General features: G+C 43.5%; 1 protein-coding gene across 1 annotated transcript; it reads right to left on the bottom strand.

Annotated features, from left to right (window-relative positions):
* Positions 1–673: 673 nt before the first annotated feature.
* Positions 674–6,415, bottom strand: LOC127009555 (compound eye opsin BCRH1-like). The gene is made up of 9 exons (XM_050882742.1): positions 6,233–6,415; positions 5,254–5,461; positions 4,396–4,549; positions 4,026–4,267; positions 3,746–3,904; positions 2,251–2,355; positions 1,801–1,923; positions 1,375–1,489; positions 674–931 (listed from the first exon to the last, which is right to left on the bottom strand). The coding sequence occupies exons 1-8, from the start codon at positions 6,268–6,270 to the stop codon at positions 1,391–1,393; spliced, it is 1,128 nt and encodes a 375-aa protein (XP_050738699.1). The 5' UTR covers positions 6,271–6,415; the 3' UTR covers positions 674–931; positions 1,375–1,390.
* Positions 6,416–17,625: the final 11,210 nt, after the last annotated feature.

The raw sequence follows: 17,625 nt of genomic DNA, 5'->3' as shown, positions 1-17,625 counted from the left end.
GAGTGGATGGCAGTTCCCTTAGGTTCGAAAAATGTCTTGTTTCTCCATTCTTGAAAGCGCTCAGAGAGAACAGGACTGCCGCGGAATTTTTTTGGTAAACGGCAGTCAGTGAGAGGAAGGGAGTCGATGAGGTGTAAAGCTTTTGACTCTCCAAGGTCCAAAACAGCTGTGAGGATGAAATGCATACTCCATACTGGGGCGGACATGGCCCTTGTATATGAATAGTATCTGGGAAGAGGAGAGGAATTATGTGAGACGATCCAGAGCACCAAACCCCGAGGAATACACGACTTTAACTTATCAATCTTTCGTAATATGTCAGTGTAACCATAAATATGATATATATATGCCAGTGTATGCCTGCAAGCGTCAGTGTGTGCGCATGAGCGAGAGGGACAGTGTAGCGTTCTTGCCGGATCCCCCTGAGGGTCGTCGCAGGCAAGATCAGCAGATATTATTTTTGTCAAGCTTCCAATAAATAAATGTTGGCACGCACATATTGTTGTTGTTCCTGTGACCTTGTAATGGCGAGGAGAGTTTTCTTTCTCTCCTCCCCTTTTTTTTCATCATACACACACACACGACAGCAGGCACGGGAGGCGGTTCTCAAATGGCATAGATAAAATCTGCCGCTGGATGATACACAAAGGCAAAAGTGAGAGGAAAGTCCAAGTATAATTTCAAGTTTAATTTTAGTGTCCTGAAATGAGGTAAGACAAATATTTTCCCTTGTAGTCATGAATGATAGAATTTTACAAAGGTTATGAATTCCACACATTTTTTTATATTTTTTTTTTATAGTCGAGGCCTCTAACACTTACAAGGGAAGCTACGAGGAGGAAGATCAGTTCGCGTGGTCGTTTAACAGATGGAAGGGTGCCCTGAAGCAGACGCCGGCGCCATGAGGCTCTCACCTCCTAGGCCTTGCAGTCTGTGGGAGAGAGAGGGAGAGAAGGGTTAGTTGCATGCGTGGAAGAAACACTAACATGTTCAAACATCATTTATAGCTTATACAGATCGACAAAAAAAGCCCAGTCAGAAGAAAAGAATAGAATATAGGCCCAGGAATTACATTGCCAGACACATATACGAATATTAAGATGATTTAAAGGAGTTGCTGATATTTAGATGCTGCCATTCCCCTCAAATGTATCGGTAAGTAAAAAGATAATATATTGTGGACTAAACTAACACCGTCAACTTAAATCTTCCCCACCCCTCTGAGATGAGCTAAGCCCCCTTCCTTATAACCTCCCTCTTCCCTTCCCTTCCCTTCAATGCCCCCCTTCCCTTCCCATCATTCCCTTCCCTACAATTACCACCCAGCCTATCAAGTCCCCTCAGACGCCTGTGCCACCCTAAGCAGAGCCTCACCTTCAGCAGGAGTCCTTCACGCCTTCTCGTTGGTAACAGTGGTGTTGGACTGGTTGTCGGAGGTCTTGGTCTCAGGCTCATGGACGCAGAACCAGGGCATGTGCACAGTGATGGCCTGCGACAAAGGGGAGAGAACTAGTTATGAATCTGTCTTACACACAAGGATTTGCGGGAGGAACAGGGACGAGCTCAAATATGAACAATGTGAAGGTAAATCAAATGTGTAGCACAATAACGAAAAAGCGCAGAGATGAGATTTGCAGTGATGAAAAATAGTAATATGAAAATTAAGGTCAAACAATGTAAAACAGGCTCCATAACGAGACAGATTTATGAATATATGGACAGAGGAAACAGGGTAACTAAGCAGTCGGAGTCCACATAGTTGTGGCGAAGTGAACGATAGTAAAGGCTCCTGAAACTCACCTGGCGGAACTTGGGGTGGCTGATGGCATAGACGAAGGGGTTGTAGCAAGAGCAGGACTTGGCCAGCAGGGCGGGCAGGGTGGTGACCAGGGGGGTGATGCCGTCGTGGTGACCAAGCACACCCTGGGGGAAGAGAAAGGTGTCAGAGGGCGCCACACACACACACACACACACACGCACACACACATTATTTCACCTCACCCACAGCCCTTCCCATCATACACCACTTATCCTCACCTAACCTCACAATTTCACACCTAATATAAGGAATTACTGATATAGAGAAGATGCAACATAATGAAAATCCCATAAAATACTAAATGCCCAACTTTGTCAAGAACTTTCTTTTTTTAACGCCTTTTTTGACACTCCCACACCCCAACCAGCGTTACAGAACCCCCATTGCCCCCTTGCACCGTGGGCGGCCAGCAGCAGGCGGCGAGTTAGTACCTGGACGGTGATGGCGGCATAGGGAGTCCAGCAGATGAACCACAGAGACACGTTGGCGATGGCGGTCTTGGCAATGCGGATCTCAGCGCTCTGGGCCTCAGCCTCCTGTAAGAAGACAAAGAAAAGGCTTGCATTAGAGTGTTGTGGTGCGTCGACGAGGGGAGGCAAGGAAAGGCAGTGAAAAGTTAGTGCTTCAGTGTCCTGTGTCTCTCCTGACTGACTAAGAAATTACTTGGTTGACATAGACAATGAGGATATCTGAAGAGGCTGCCTAGTAACGTTTTTTTTTTTTTAATGATCACTGGGATTGTACTAATATATCGAAATATGAAACTGAATCAAATTACTTAAAAGATGATTATATTACAAAATCTTATACGTTATGTAGATCAGTGGCTAACAGCGAGCATATAACTCGAGAATTCAAATAAAATAGCTTCGTTATATTCTGGCATACAAATAAGCAAACGTTAGAATAATAATGAAGGCAATGAGAGAAGGAAACCTAAATCTTGCTTGAGTAGCCACGTATACATTATCCTAAACGGCCACGTAATGCCAGATATCGTTAACAATTCACTGTCATCTGCAAATTGATTAGGAATATATATTAATAAGTGAAAAATGCTGACAAGACAATGACATAAATATCAAATGGTTGTTCACCAGCCGCCAGCGCCAGGCACGCCGCGACCCGCCCCGCTGCGCAGCTGTCCAGTGTTTACATGGGGAGTGCGGAGGGGAGGGGGACACGGCGCCGGCGGTATATCTTTTATTGGGTATAACTGCCGCCTTCTTGCATGATTCGTGTCCAGACAGTGCGTCACGAACACCGAACTAACCTGCTGTGGATAGATGGATACTAATGGCGTGTTTGGACTTGTAGGACTGCACTAGTGACGCGGCAATAAACAAGCTTTCCGGCAATGAACAAGCTTTCCCGCAATGAACAAGCGCCAGTGAACATGCTTTCCGGCAATGAACAAGCCCCAATGAACAAGTTTTCCGGCAATGAACAAGCTTTCCCGCAATGAACAAGCTTTCCCGCAATGAACAAGCTTTTCGGGACTTGTAAAATTGCACAAGTGACGCGGCATTGAGCAAGCTTTCCTGGGGTTACACGCCCACACGAGATAAGGCTGTCGTGGAGGTTGTGGGTATTTCCACAGGTAGTGTTATGAGCCTACTGACAGTCTGACAAGGCTTCTGTACCATGGATGTGGAAAACACTTGAGAACCCGACCAATCTCCTTTGTGACCTTTGGAAATGGTTGTTGTGACAGTCGCAAGCGTCTGAGAGCACGGGGCCTGTGTCTAGTTGAAGTTCGTGGTTGTGCGGCAAGCAAAATGCATCTTTAAAGTAACAACGTGTTTAGCAGAATAGTGAAAAGTGAATACGTCAGTGTGAGGGAGTGTGGTGAATGGCAGTGAGTGCAACGGGTGTGGTGTGGTGTGGCGGGGTGTGATGGGCGGGATGTGTGTTTGGCTTCCTTACGTTGGAGCGGAGGTTGGTGACGTTCATCTTCTTGGCCTGCTCGCGCATGGCAGCCTCGTGGGCGAAGATAGCCTTAACGATGAAGACATAAGAGAAGACGATGACAGCAGCGGGGAAGATGAAGTCAAAGAAGAAGATGCACATGTTGTAGGTGATGGTCTGTAAAGGAAACAGAAAGCAAAGTTAGTCTTGTGGGGGCCTCTGGGACACGCTAGTGATGAGGCAACATACTGAAAAATATTTCCTCAATAATGTTACAACCTCGTCAAATTGAGCTTACGTTGAGATCCTGGGTGAGGTAGTCGTAGCTGCAGGAGTCCAGGATGCCCTCCAGGGTGTAGGCTCCCCATCCGAAGAAGGGGGGAAGGGCCCAGCCGATGGCCATGAGCCAACAGAAGGCGCACATTGCCATGGCCTTACCCTGGGTCAGCTTGGGGCCGTTGAAGCCGTTGCAGATGACATTGAACCTGTCGTAGGAGATCATGCAGAGCGTCCAGATGCTGCACACACCGGTGATAGCACCTATGGGAAACAACAACACAGCAGATGGTAAGTAGGAATGTTTGCCAGTATCTTTTATGTCATTTTTTTTCAGTGATAACACACGAACCACAAAGCTTAGTCATGCAAAGATGCAGAGGTAAACTTACCAAGAGCAGCATAGACTCCACAGTAGGTGGCGCTGAACATCCACCTGCCACCGCTGAAGCAGTTGAAGGCGAAGGGAGGGAAGTTGGTGGTCAACATGATCAGGTCAGAAAGAGCAAGGTTCACCACCAACATGTTGGAGGGGGTCTTGAGGTTCTGGAAGGAAGGAATACCATATTGATGAGAAGGGATTTGTATATAGTACGCGATCAGGAAATGCAAAATGCTATTCAAAATACGCAACACAAACACCAACACGTATAGCCTAGAGGTACTTGGTAGGCTGCCTGTAAACTGCTGTTTATACTTAAGTGCTGAAATAGTACTCAAAGTAAAATATATACATTATATTTTTTTTAGATGCATTGACAAAGTCTTCATGAATATTCTAACGCTTTTGTTGTATATATTCTGAATAAACTGAATATTAAAGAGTACATATTTTCAAATAGAAACGGCGATATAGAATGCTGAATAGGTAATCTGGATATATACAGATTGCTTCCAAGTATTTTTGGAGCTTAGCGAGAAAATATGATAATACGAAGTCCGTATTATAAACGGTTGAAAACAATGTTATGATCAGATAAAAAAGGATGTTATTTCCCTCGAAATTTGTTACGTCGGGGGTAATATTGTTTCCCGGTCTAAAGGTGATTTGGGCCTTGTTACAGGGGATCACATGACGCCCAACAGATCTAACCTTTTGTCACATCTTCCGATAAATATATACTGAAGCAAGTTTGTTGTACTCAGTAACACGAAATGTTTCTCAAATACTAACATAAAATTTATATACATATAATATTCAGTTTTTGAAGGAGGGTGAACTTTCTTTCGTGGCTGGCCGCAGTGCTTACCTTGGCGTTCATGTAGAGGTAGATGACCATGCCATTGCCCATGATGGAGAAGAACCCAAGGATGATGTAGATCATACCCAGGAGGTAGTGCCACATGGGGTTGACAGGGGGGAAGGAGTACCAGTGCTGGAGGACCATGTGCTTGACCTCATCAGGCACGAAGTCCACAATCGTCATGCCCTCGGGATATCCCACGGCGGGCACAGAACTGTAGGGTAGACAGGAGAGGGAGGCTGTAGGGTATCATGGGAAAGTAGGCTCAGGCGTGACTAGCCTACGCCCATGAGTACAGCGGGATTGTAGACCGTTTGGGTCCGTCATCTACCGGCTAGATTTTGTTGGCCTATTTATTCAGTTGTTTTATTTGTGTTTTTTTTTTTCGTGCGAGAAGTAGTTGGCTGATATGCAAACATGCAGATAATTTGGTATGTTTATGGTAGTAGTAGTAGTAGTAGAAGTAGGAGGAGGAGGAGGAGTTGTTGTTATTGTTGTTGTTGTTGTTGCTTTTCTTGTTGTTGTTGTTGTTGTTGTTGTTGTTGTTGTTGTTGTTGTTAATTTTTTATTTGATTATCATTATTATATATATATATATATATATATATATATATATATATATATATATATATATATATATATATATATATATATATATATTTTTTTTTTTCTTTGTATCAGTTGTTACTAAGCCTCGGTTGAAAGTATGCACTTTGTAAAAAAAGAGCTCTGTGATTTAAAAGTGGTTTTGTAGTTAGAAATGTTAAAGTATTTCATTATGGCGTGTTAAGAGTCTAGGGTCAAGGATTATTAATTTGTGGGGGCATATAAAAACTAGTTGTAATACTACAAGGCAGTACTTTTTTTTTTTTCAAATTACCATTTGAAGAAGTTAATATGTGATTTTGTATTGAAAGGAAATGTGATGGTATTTAATCGTTCAGAGTAATTTCACCAAAACATGACAAAAGGAAGATTGACTTACGCGCCATAGAAGGCAGCCTGTGGTCCTGTTGCGTTCATGGTGACGACTTTATGAAGTCCGAAGTCAGCCAACGAGAAGCTAGCGAAGGGAAAATGGAAGAAGTTTCTGTAATCAACTTCCTGAACCAGACGTTGTCGTGGTAACTGAAGTTGTATGAAACTCCGACAAAGAGCAGAGGGTCGCCCCCTCGTATATATACTCCTGTGGTGATGGCGACTTTCTCTAATTAGATTCCGGCTAATGGCTGGCTAAGCAACGGCCGCCGAGACGCGGCCTAGAAGGACGAAGCCTCTGTAGTACTTCTTCCTTATTTCAGCTTATTCTCTTGCGTGTGGACTTACGTAAGAGTTTGTGGTGTGTGTGTGTATGTGTGTGAGTGTGTGTGTGTGTGTGTGTGTATGTGTATGTGTGTGTGTGTGTGTGTGTTTCTGTCTGTCTATTAATATGTCTGTCTGTATGTTTGTCTGTGTTTCTCTCTCTCTCTCTCTCTCTCTCTCTCTCTCTCTCTCTCTCTCTCTCTCTCTCTCTCTCTCTCTCTCTCTCTCTCTCTCTCTCTCTCTCTCTCTCTCTCTCTCTCTCTCTCTCTCTCTCTCTCAAATCAAGAAGAGGAAGTGGGTTAGTGGTGCAGGTACGGGTGGGGAATAAGAAAGACAGTAAGAGTGTACAGTTGTATGGTGTAAGTTCGTTAGTTGTTCTGGTGTTTATTGTTTATCGGGCACCTTATTTGTATACCCTCAGTGTGCTGGGTGTGTGTGTTTCTGATTTGTTTGTGTATAAAGCTAACATAATCTCTCTCTCTCTCTCTCTCTCTCTCTCTCTCTCTCTCTCTCTCTCTCTCTCTCTCTCTCTCTCTCTCTCTCTCTCTCTCTCTCTCTCTCTCTCTCTCTCTCTCTCATCCAATCAAAAAACGAGTCTCAGCCACGTCCCTCCACCCCGCCGGTGTAAATAGACGCCGTTCATCGCAACAAACCCGTAACCGTGATCCCGCAAGTACCAACACCTCTATTACCAAGCCTTTAGATAACTTAAAAATCCTTAGTTTCAATGCGCGTAGCCTAAGAAACAAATCTGATGAACTGAGATGTCTTGCTCTAACAGAAAATTTTGACATAATTGCTATAGCCGAAACATTTATCGACACAACAAATATTGATTTAAGTTCCGAATACAACAAAGATAGCTACAGACTCTTCAACAAAGATCGTGTAAACCGTAGAGGCGGTGGCGTCGCCCTTTTTGTCAAAAGCTATTTACAACTCACTGACAAAACACCAAGAAACAGTAAGGTTGAACATTTGTGCGTACGAGTAAACATTGCAAAAGTCAATTTAAATATGTCTGTCACCTTCAGACCTCCCGGGCAATCACTCGATGACGACCTTGAAATCTATAGTGTCTTAAGGCAGTCACTTAATAACAACGACTCACTGATATTAGGAGACTTTAACCTCCCCCATATCGACTGGGCGACACTGTCAGATACAGAAGGCGAGTCACATAGAATGATCGAATTTCTAGAAGAAAATTATCTAAGCCAAATGGTTTCTGAGCCAACTCGACAAAGTAATATACTCGACCTTGTTATAACGACCCAAGATAACCTAGTAAGTAATGTCACGGTAGGAGAACACCTCGGTTCTTGCGATCATAAATTAGTGCGCGTCGACATTAGAGCTCAATCATCAGTGACTGAAAATAAAGTAAAGGTGCCTAATTTCAAAAGAGCTAACTTCGTAGAAATCCGACAAAAACTAACAGAAATACAACTATCAGATGACGGCAACGTAGAGGAAGCCTGGCTAAGCTTTAAAAATCACTTACTCACTCAGCAGAACACATTCGTCCCCTTGTGCGAGAAGCGAATTAACACTAATAAAAGCCCACCGTGGTTTAATAGCGAAATTAAACAATCAGTCAATGAGAGAAAATTGTTTTACAGGTTAAAGAAAGAACAAAGCACGCCCGAAAATATTAGACTTTATAATGATGCCAGGCGACGAGTAAAAAGACTAGTATGTCAGGCAAAGCGTAGATATGAAGAAAATATTGCAGCCAACTGTAAAAATAATCCGAAATCTTTCTTCAGTTACATAAACAACAGAAAGGCGATCAAAAGTGGTATTGGACCTTTAACAAACAAAGACGGTGCACTAGTGACTGACAGCCAACACATTGCAAACCTCTTAAACAATTACTTTTCCTCGGTGTTTAATACCAACAGTCTTCCTCCCACAACCACCAACACCAGTACTATTGTAAATCTCGAGCATGCATTGCCTAATTTTGAAATAACAACCGATGAAGTCCTTAAAGCTTTCCATTCACTTAAAACAAATAAAAGACCCGGACCCGACAAAGTATATCCTATACTGCTTAAAGAAACAAAGAGCGAAATTTTTTTTTTTTTTTTTTTTTTTTTTACAGCAAAGGAGACAGTTCAAGGGCACACAAAAAGCAAACATTAATAAAAAAAAAAGCCCGCTACTCACTGCTCCTAAAAAGAATCCAAAGAGGTGGCCGAAAGATAGGTGTCCTGATACCCTCCTCTTGAAAGAGTTTAAGTCGTAGGCAGGAGGAAATACAGATGAAGGAAGAGTGTTCCAGAGTTTACCAGCGTGAGGGATGAAAGAGTGAAGATGCTGGTTCTCTTTGCATAAGGGTTTGGACAGTATAGGGATGAGCATGAGTAGAAAGTCGAGTGCAGCGGGGCCGGGAGGAGGGGGAGGCATGCAGTTAGCTAGTTCAGAAGAGCAGTCAGCGTGGAAATATCGATAGAAGATAGACAGAGAGGCAACATTGCGGCGGAATTTAAGAGGAAGACTATCAGTATGAGGAGGAGAGCTGATGACGAAGAGCCTTAGCCTCCACTCTGTCCAGAAGAGCTGTGAGTTGAGCCCCCCCCACATTTTTTTTTTTTTACAGCAAAAGAGACAGCTCAAGGGCACAAAAAAGTAAACATTAATAAAAAAAACGCCCGCTACTCGCTGCTCCTAAAAAGAATCCAAAGAGGTGGCCGAAAGATAGGTCAGTTTCGGGAGGAGGTGTCCTGATACCTCCTCTTGAAAGAGTTCAAGTCGTAGGCAGGAGGAAATACAGATAAAGGAAGATTGTTCCAGAGTTTACCAGCGGGAGGGATGAAAGAGTGAAGATGCTGGTTAACTCTTGCAGCAGGGGTTTGGACAGGATAGGGATGAGCATGAGTAGAAAGTCGAGTGCAGGGGGGCCGCGGGCGGGGGGGAGGCATGCAGTTAGCAAGTTCAGAAGAGCAGTCAGCGTGGAAATATCGATAGAAGATAGAAAGAGAGGCAACATTGCGGCGGAATTTAAGAGGTAGAAGACTATCAGTATGAGGAGGAGAGCTGATGAGACGAAGAGCCTTCACTTTCCACTCTGTCCAGAAGAGCTGTGTGACATGAGATCCATACTCCATACGAGGGCGGACAAGGCCCCTGTATATGGACAGCAACTGTGCAGCGGAGAAGAACTGGCGGAGACGGTACAGAACGCCCAGCCTCGAGGAAGCTGATTTAGTAAGAGATGAGATATGAAGTTTCCAGTTGAGATTTTGAGTTAAGGATAGACCGAGGATGTTTAGTGTTGAGGAAGGTGATAGCTGGGTGTTGTCAAAGAATAGGGGATAGTTGTTTGGAAGATTGTGTCGAGTGGATAGGTGGAGAAACTGTGTTTTTGAGGCGTTGAAGGACACCAGGTTCTTCTTGCCCCAATCGGAAATAATAGTAAGGTCTGAGGCTAAGCGTTCTGCAGCCTCCATCCTTGAGTCGTTAAGTTCCTGAAGGGTGGGTCTTCTATTAAAAGAAGTTGAATAATGCAGAGTGGAATCATCGGCGTAGGAATGGATAGGACAGTTCGTTTTGGAAAGAAGATCATCAATGAACAACAGAAAGAGTGGGTGATATGACAGAACCCTGTGGGACACCACTGTTAATAGATTTAGGGGAAGAACAGTGACCGTCTACCACGGCAGAAATAGAACGGTCAGAAAGGAAACTGGAGATAAAGGTACAGAGAGAAGGATAGAAACCGTAGGAGGGTAGTTTAGAAAGCAAAGATTTGTGCCAGACCCTATCAAAAGCTTTTGATATGTCCAGCGCAATATGCATACTCCATACGAGGGCGGACAAGGCCCCTGTATATGGACAGCAACTGTGCAGGGGAGAAGAACTGGCGGAGACGGTACAGAACGCCCAGCCTCGAGGAAGGATTTTAGTAAGAGATGAGATATGAAGTTTCCAGTTGAGATTTTGAGTTAAGGATAGACCGAGAATGTTTAGTGTTGAGGAAGGTGATAGCTGGGTGTTGTCAAAGAATAGGGGATAGTTGTTTGGAAGATTGTGTCGAGTGGATAGGTGGAGAAACTGTGTTTTTGAGGCGTTGAAGGACACCAGGTTCTTCTTGCCCCAATCGGAAATAATAGTAAGGTCTGAGGCTAAGCGTTCTGCAGTCTCCAGCCTTGAGTCGTTAAGTTCCTGAAGGGTGGGTCTTCTATTAAAAGAAGTTGAGTAATGCAGAGTGGAATCATCGGCGTAGGAATGGATAGGACAGTTCGTTTTGGAAAGAAGATCATCAATGAACAACAGAAAAAGAGTGGGAGATAGGACAGAACCCTGTGGGACACCACTGTTAATAGATTTAGAAGAACAGTGACCGTCTACCACGGCAGAAATAGAACGGTCAGAGAGGAAACTGGAGATAAAGGTACAGAGAGAAGGATAGAAACCGTAGGAGGGTAGTTTAGAAAGCAAAGATTTGTGCAAATACTCTCCTCCCTCACTACCGTATTCAATATGTCCTTGCGACAAGGCATCGCCCCTTCGGATTGGAAAAAGGTTAACGTGACACCGATTTTTAAGAAAGGAGACAAAAAAATACAGGTAACTACCGACCCATTAGTCTAACTTCAATTGTAGGTAAGCTACTCGAGAGCATAATTAGAGACAAAATTGTGAGTTACCTCGAAAGCCACTCATTAATTGGGGATTCACAACATGGCTTCCGTAACAAAAGATCCTGCCTGTCAAACCTACTGACCTTTTATAACGATCTCTTCTCAGTTTATGACGTAACCAAATCATTGGACGTAGTCTATCTTGATTTCCAGAAAGCGTTTGATAAAGTCCCACATCATAAATTACTTTATAAATTAAAGCAAATAGGTATTGACGGTCAAGTAAACCAATGGATCGCGAATTGGTTGAGCAACAGACAACAAAGAGTGGTGATTGACGGATTTAACTCAGAGTGGGCACCGGTCACTAGTGGCGTCCCTCAGGGCTCGGTTCTTGGCCCAGTGCTCTTCATTATTTACACCAACGACGTGGATGTTGGACTCAATAATCGCATTAGTAAATTTGCAGACGACACAAAGATTGGTAACTCGGTTCTCACTGACGAAGACAGGCAAAGCCTCAAAGAGGATTTGCACAAAATTTCAGCTTGGTCGGATAGATGGGAGATGCCCTTTAACGTAGACAAGTGCCAGGTCCTTCAAGTTGGAACAAGAAATAAAAAGTTCGAATACGAAATGCGCGGCGTTAAACTCACAAGCGTTCAAAGCGTCAAGTACCTGGGGGTCAAAATCGCGTCAAACATCAAATTCTCACAACAGAATGTTGGGCTTCATTAAAAGAAACTTTTTATTCAAGAATAAAGATGTAATACTTCCGCTCTACAATAGTTTAGTCAGACCCCACTTGGAATATGCGGTACAGTTTTGGTCTCTTCACCATGCAAAGGACATTGCTAAATTAGAAGGTGTTCAGCGTCGGGCAACAAAAATGATCTCTTCCTTGCGCAACAAATCCTACGAAGAAAGGCTTTCCACCCTTAACATGTTCTCTCTTGAGAAACGTCGCCTCCGAGGAAAACTGATCGAATGTTTTAAAATACTTAATGGTTTCACGAATGTAGGCAGAACAAAATTGTTTATGATCGATGACACTTTGCGAACGAGGAACAATGGCACAAAACTCAAATGTAGACAAGTAAATTCAGACTGCACCAAATTTTTTCTTCACCAGCGTTGTAGTGCGAGAATGGAATAAGCTCCCACCGTCAGTGGTCCAGTGTAACACGATTGACTCCTTTGAAAACAAGCTCGACCGTCACTTCCTTGAACTTAATATTAACTCTCTAGAGTAGAAAAGCAACGTTTTGGAGCCATCTGATTAGTGTAGATTCACTTAGGTTTAAGGACAGACCACCTAGACTGGACCATGGGGTCTGTGTGGTCTGATTTTCTATGTAAATCTATGTAAAACTCTCTCTCTCTCTCTCTCTCTCTCTCTCTCTCTCTCTCTCTCTCTCTCTCTCTCTCTCTCTCTCTCTCTCTCTCTCTCTCTCTCTCTCTCTCTCTCTTCTATATTTTTTTCTCTCTGGAAGGCCAATTAGGTACCTACTTGTTGAAGAGAAGCAGTCAGCATCTTTCGACTGTTTATCCTATTGCATCTTTTTTTGGATTGTAGGCTACGGCTTGAAAGTGGGTTGGAGGCCGAGTAAGGGTTAGGCACAGGTAATGTTGGGGGCATAGGGTACAGTTGCGTATGGCCTCTGTGCTCATCTCCACCTCAAAGGGCCTTGAGCCTGCAGCGGGTGAGAACCCATTACCCGGGACACGGGGCAAGTGTGAAATCCAGGTTACCATTTTCTACCTCTCTCAGGTTTCCCTTATTATGTACCCATTTATTGAACAGACTGAAAGGGAAGATGATATATATATATATATATATATATATATATATATATATATATATATATATATATATATATATATATATATATATATATATATATTACTGAAGTGACTGAAGTGCCGTACTCCTGCACACGTTGGCGACCATGGACTGCCACACTTCTCTCTCTCTTGTTAATTGCAGAAGCTGTCCAGCCTTTCTTCCACCTCCCAGTATTCTTACTATTCCGTCCATGTACTCCTCTCTTAGCCTGCCTCTTGCTCTGCTCCCTGGGATTCTTCCCGTTAAACTCAGGCTCTCCATTCCTTCTCTTCTCATTACATGTTCAACAAATCTCATCTGCTTTGCTCTCACATTTATTTTTATTTTTTTTACAGCTACGGAGACAGCTCAAGGGCGCAATGAAAAAAAAAAATTAAAAAAAGGCCCGCTACTTACTGCTCCAGAACAGAGGTTAAAGGAGTGTTCAAAATCAGAGGTCAATTTCGGGAGGAGAGGTGTCCTGATACCCTCCTCTTGAAAGAGTTCAAGTCATAGGCAGGAGGAAATACAGATGAAGGAAGATTGTTCCAGAGTTTACCAGCGTGAGGGATGAAAGAGTGAAGATGCTGGTTAACTCTTGCATAAGGGGTTTGGACAGTATAGGGATGAGCATGAGTAGAAAGTCGAGTGCAGCGGGGCCGCGGGAGGGGGGGAGGCATGCAGTTAGCAAGTTCAGAAGAGCAGTCAGCGTGGAAATATCGATAGAAGATAGAAAGAGAGGCAACATTGCGGCGGAATTTAAGAGGTAGAAGACTATCAGTATGAGGAGGAGAGCTGATGAGACGAAGAGCCTTTGCCTCCACTCTGTCCAGAAGAGCGGTGTGAGTGGAGCCCCCCCACACATGAGATGCATACTCCATACGAGGGCGGACAAGGCCCCTGTATATGGACAGCAACTGTGCAGGGGAGAAGAACTGGCGGAGACGGTACAGAACGCCCAGCCTCGAGGAAGCTGATTTAGTAAGAGATGAGATATGAAGTTTCCAGTTGAGATTTTGAGTTAAGGATAGACTGAGGATGTTTAGTGTTGAGGAAGGTGAAAGCTGGGTCTTGTCATTGAATAGGGTATAGTTGTTTGGAAGATTGTGTCGAGTGGATAGGTGGAGAAACTGTGTTTTTGAGGCGTTGAAGGACACCAGGTTCTTCTTGCCCCAATCGGAAATAATAGTAAGGTCTGAGGCTAAGCGTTCTGCAGCCTCCATCCTTGAGTCGTTAAGTTCCTGAAGGGTGGGTCTTCTATTAAAAGAAGTTGAATAATGCAGAGTGGAATCATCGGCGTAGGAATGGATAGGACAGTTCGTTTTGGAAAGAAGATCATCAATGAACAACAGAAAAAGAGTGGGAGATAGGACAGAACCCTGTGGGACACCACTGTTAATAGATTTAGGGGAAGAACAGTGACCGTCTACCACGGCAGAAATAGAACGGTCAGAAAGGAAACTGGAGATAAAGGTACAGAGAGAAGGATAGAAACCGTAGGAGGGTAGTTTAGAAAGCAAAGATTTGTGCCAGACCCTATCAAAAGCTTTTGATATGTCCAGCGCAATATGCATACTCCATACGAGGGCGGACAAGGCCCCTGTATATGGACAGCAACTGTGCAGGGGAGAAGAACTGGCGGAGACGGTACAGAACGCCCAGCCTCGAGGAAGCTGATTTAGTAAGAGATGAGATATGAAGTTTCCAGTTGAGATTTTGAGTTAAGGATAGACCGAGAATGTTTAGTGTTGAGGAAGGTGATAGCTGGGTGTTGTCAAAGAATAGGGGATAGTTGTTTGGAAGATTGTGTCGAGTGGATAGGTGGAGAAACTGTGTTTTTGAGGCGTTGAAGGACACCAGGTTCTTCTTGCCCCAATCGGAAATAATAGTAAGGTCTGAGGCTAAGCGTTCTGCAGTCTCCAGCCTTGAGTCGTTAAGTTCCTGAAGGTGGCTCTTCTATAAAAGAAGTTGAGTAATGCAGAGTGGAATCATCGGCGTAGGAATGGATAGGACAGTTCGTTTTGGAAAGAAGATCATCAATGAACAACAGAAAAAGAGTGGGAGATAGGACAGAACCCTGTGGGACACCACTGTTAATAGATTTAGGGGAAGAACAGTGACCGTCTACCACGGCAGAAATAGAACGGTCAGAGAGGAAACTGGAGATAAAGGTACAGAGAGAAGGATAGAAACCGTAGGAGGGTAGTTTAGAAAGCAAAGATTTGTGCAAATACTCTCCTCCCTCACTACCGTATTCAATATGTCCTTGCGACAAGGCATCGCCCCTTCGGATTGGAAAAAGGTTAACGTGACACCGATTTTTAAGAAAGGAGACAAAAAAATACAGGTAACTACCGACCCATTAGTCTAACTTCAATTGTAGGTAAGCTACTCGAGAGCATAATTAGAGACAAAATTGTGAGTTACCTCGAAAGCCACTCATTAATTGGGGATTCACAACATGGCTTCCGTAACAAAAGATCCTGCCTGTCAAACCTACTGACCTTTTATAACGATCTCTTCTCAGTTTATGACGTAACCAAATCATTGGACGTAGTCTATCTTGATTTCCAGAAAGCGTTTGATAAAGTCCCACATCATAAATTACTTTATAAATTAAAGCAAATAGGTATTGACGGTCAAGTAAACCAATGGATCGCGAATTGGTTGAGCAACAGACAACAAAGAGTGGTGATTGACGGATTTAACTCAGAGTGGGCACCGGTCACTAGTGGCGTCCCTCAGGGCTCGGTTCTTGGCCCAGTGCTCTTCATTATTTACACCAACGACGTGGATGTTGGACTCAATAATCGCATTAGTAAATTTGCAGACGACACAAAGATTGGTAACTCGGTTCTCACTGACGAAGACAGGCAAAGCCTCAAAGAGGATTTGCACAAAATTTCAGCTTGGTCGGATAGATGGGAGATGCCCTTTAACGTAGACAAGTGCCAGGTCCTTCAAGTTGGAACAAGAAATAAAAAGTTCGAATACGAAATGCGCGGCGTTAAACTCACAAGCGTTCAAAGCGTCAAGTACCTGGGGGTCAAAATCGCGTCAAACATCAAATTCTCACAACAGAATGTTGGGCTTCATTAAAAGAAACTTTTTATTCAAGAATAAAGATGTAATACTTCCGCTCTACAATAGTTTAGTCAGACCCCACTTGGAATATGCGGTACAGTTTTGGTCTCTTCACCATGCAAAGGACATTGCTAAATTAGAAGGTGTTCAGCGTCGGGCAACAAAAATGATCTCTTCCTTGCGCAACAAATCCTACGAAGAAAGGCTTTCCACCCTTAACATGTTCTCTCTTGAGAAACGTCGCCTCCGAGGAAAACTGATCGAATGTTTTAAAATACTTAATGGTTTCACGAATGTAGGCAGAACAAAATTGTTTATGATCGATGACACTTTGCGAACGAGGAACAATGGCATAAAACTCAAATGTAGACAAGTAAATTCAGACTGCACCAAATTTTTCTTCACCAGCGTTGTAGTGCGAGAATGGAATAAGCTCCCACCGTCAGTGGTCCAGTGTAACACGATTGACTCCTTTGAAAACAAGCTCGACCGTCACTTCCTTGAACTTAATATTAACTCTCTAGAGTAGAAAAGCAACGTTTTGGAGCCATCTGATTAGTGTAGATTCACTTAGGTTTAAGGACAGACCACCTAGACTGGACCATGGGGTCTGTGTGGTCTGATTTTCTATGTAAATCTATGTAAAACTCTCTCTCTCTCTCTCTCTCTCTTCTATATTTTTTTCTCTCTGGAAGGCCAATTAGGTACCTACTTGTTGAAGAGAAGCAGTCAGCATCTTTCGACTGTTTATCCTATTGCATCTTTTTTTGGATTGTAGGCTACGGCTTGAAAGTGGGTTGGAGGCCGAGTAAGGGTTAGGCACAGGTAATGTTGGGGGCATAGGGTACAGTTGCGTATGGCCTCTGTGCTCATCTCCACCTCAAAGGGCCTTGAGCCTGCAGCGGGTGAGAACCCATTACCCGGGACACAGGGCAAGTGTGAAATCCAGGTTACCATTTTCTACCTCTCTCAGGTTTCCCCTATTATGCACCCATTTATTGAACAGACTGAAAGGAAAGATGATATATACATATATATATATATATATATATATATATATATATATATATATATATATATATATATATATATATATATATATATATTACTGAAGTGACTGAAGTGCCGTACTCCTGCACACGTTGGCGACCATGGACTGCCACACTTCTCTCTCTCTTGTTAATTGCAGAAGCTGTCCAGCCTTTCTTCCACCTCCCAGTATTCTTACTATTCCGTCCATGTACTCCTCTCTTAGCCTGCCTCTTGCTCTGCTCCCTGGGATTCTTCCCGTTAAACTCAGGCTCTCCATTCCTTCTCTTCTCATTACATGTTCAACAAATCTCATCTGCTTTGCTCTCACATTTATTATTATTTTTTTTTTTTACAGCTACGAAGACAGCTCAAGGGCGCAATGAAAAAAAACTTAAATAAAAGGCCCGCTACTTACTGCTCCAGAACAGAGGTTAAAGGAGCGTTCAAAATCAGAGGTCAATTTCGGGAGGAGAGGTGTCCTGATACCCTCCTCTTGAAAGAGTTCAAGTCATAGGCAGGAGGAAATACAGATGAAGGAAGATTGTT

The sequence above is a fragment of the Eriocheir sinensis genome, chromosome 4 (assembly GCF_024679095.1).
Source record: "Eriocheir sinensis breed Jianghai 21 chromosome 4, ASM2467909v1, whole genome shotgun sequence".
NCBI classification, from domain to species: Eukaryota; Metazoa; Arthropoda; class Malacostraca; order Decapoda; family Varunidae; genus Eriocheir; species Eriocheir sinensis.
Note: the sequence above shows the minus strand (reverse complement) of the source record. Positions and strands in the feature narration are given on the sequence as shown.

Coding starts and splice junctions, on each gene's coding strand:
- LOC127009555 (XM_050882742.1), bottom strand. CDS start 6,270: ATGAACGCAACAGGACCACAGGCTGCCTTCTATGGCGC. Junction 1,924..2,250: donor ATGCCGCCATCACCGTCCAG/GTACTAACTCGC, acceptor CTCTTCCCCCAG/GGTGTGCTTGGTCACCACGA. Junction 1,490..1,800: donor GCCACCCCAAGTTCCGCCAG/GTGAGTTTCAGG, acceptor CCTTTGTCGCAG/GCCATCACTGTGCACATGCC.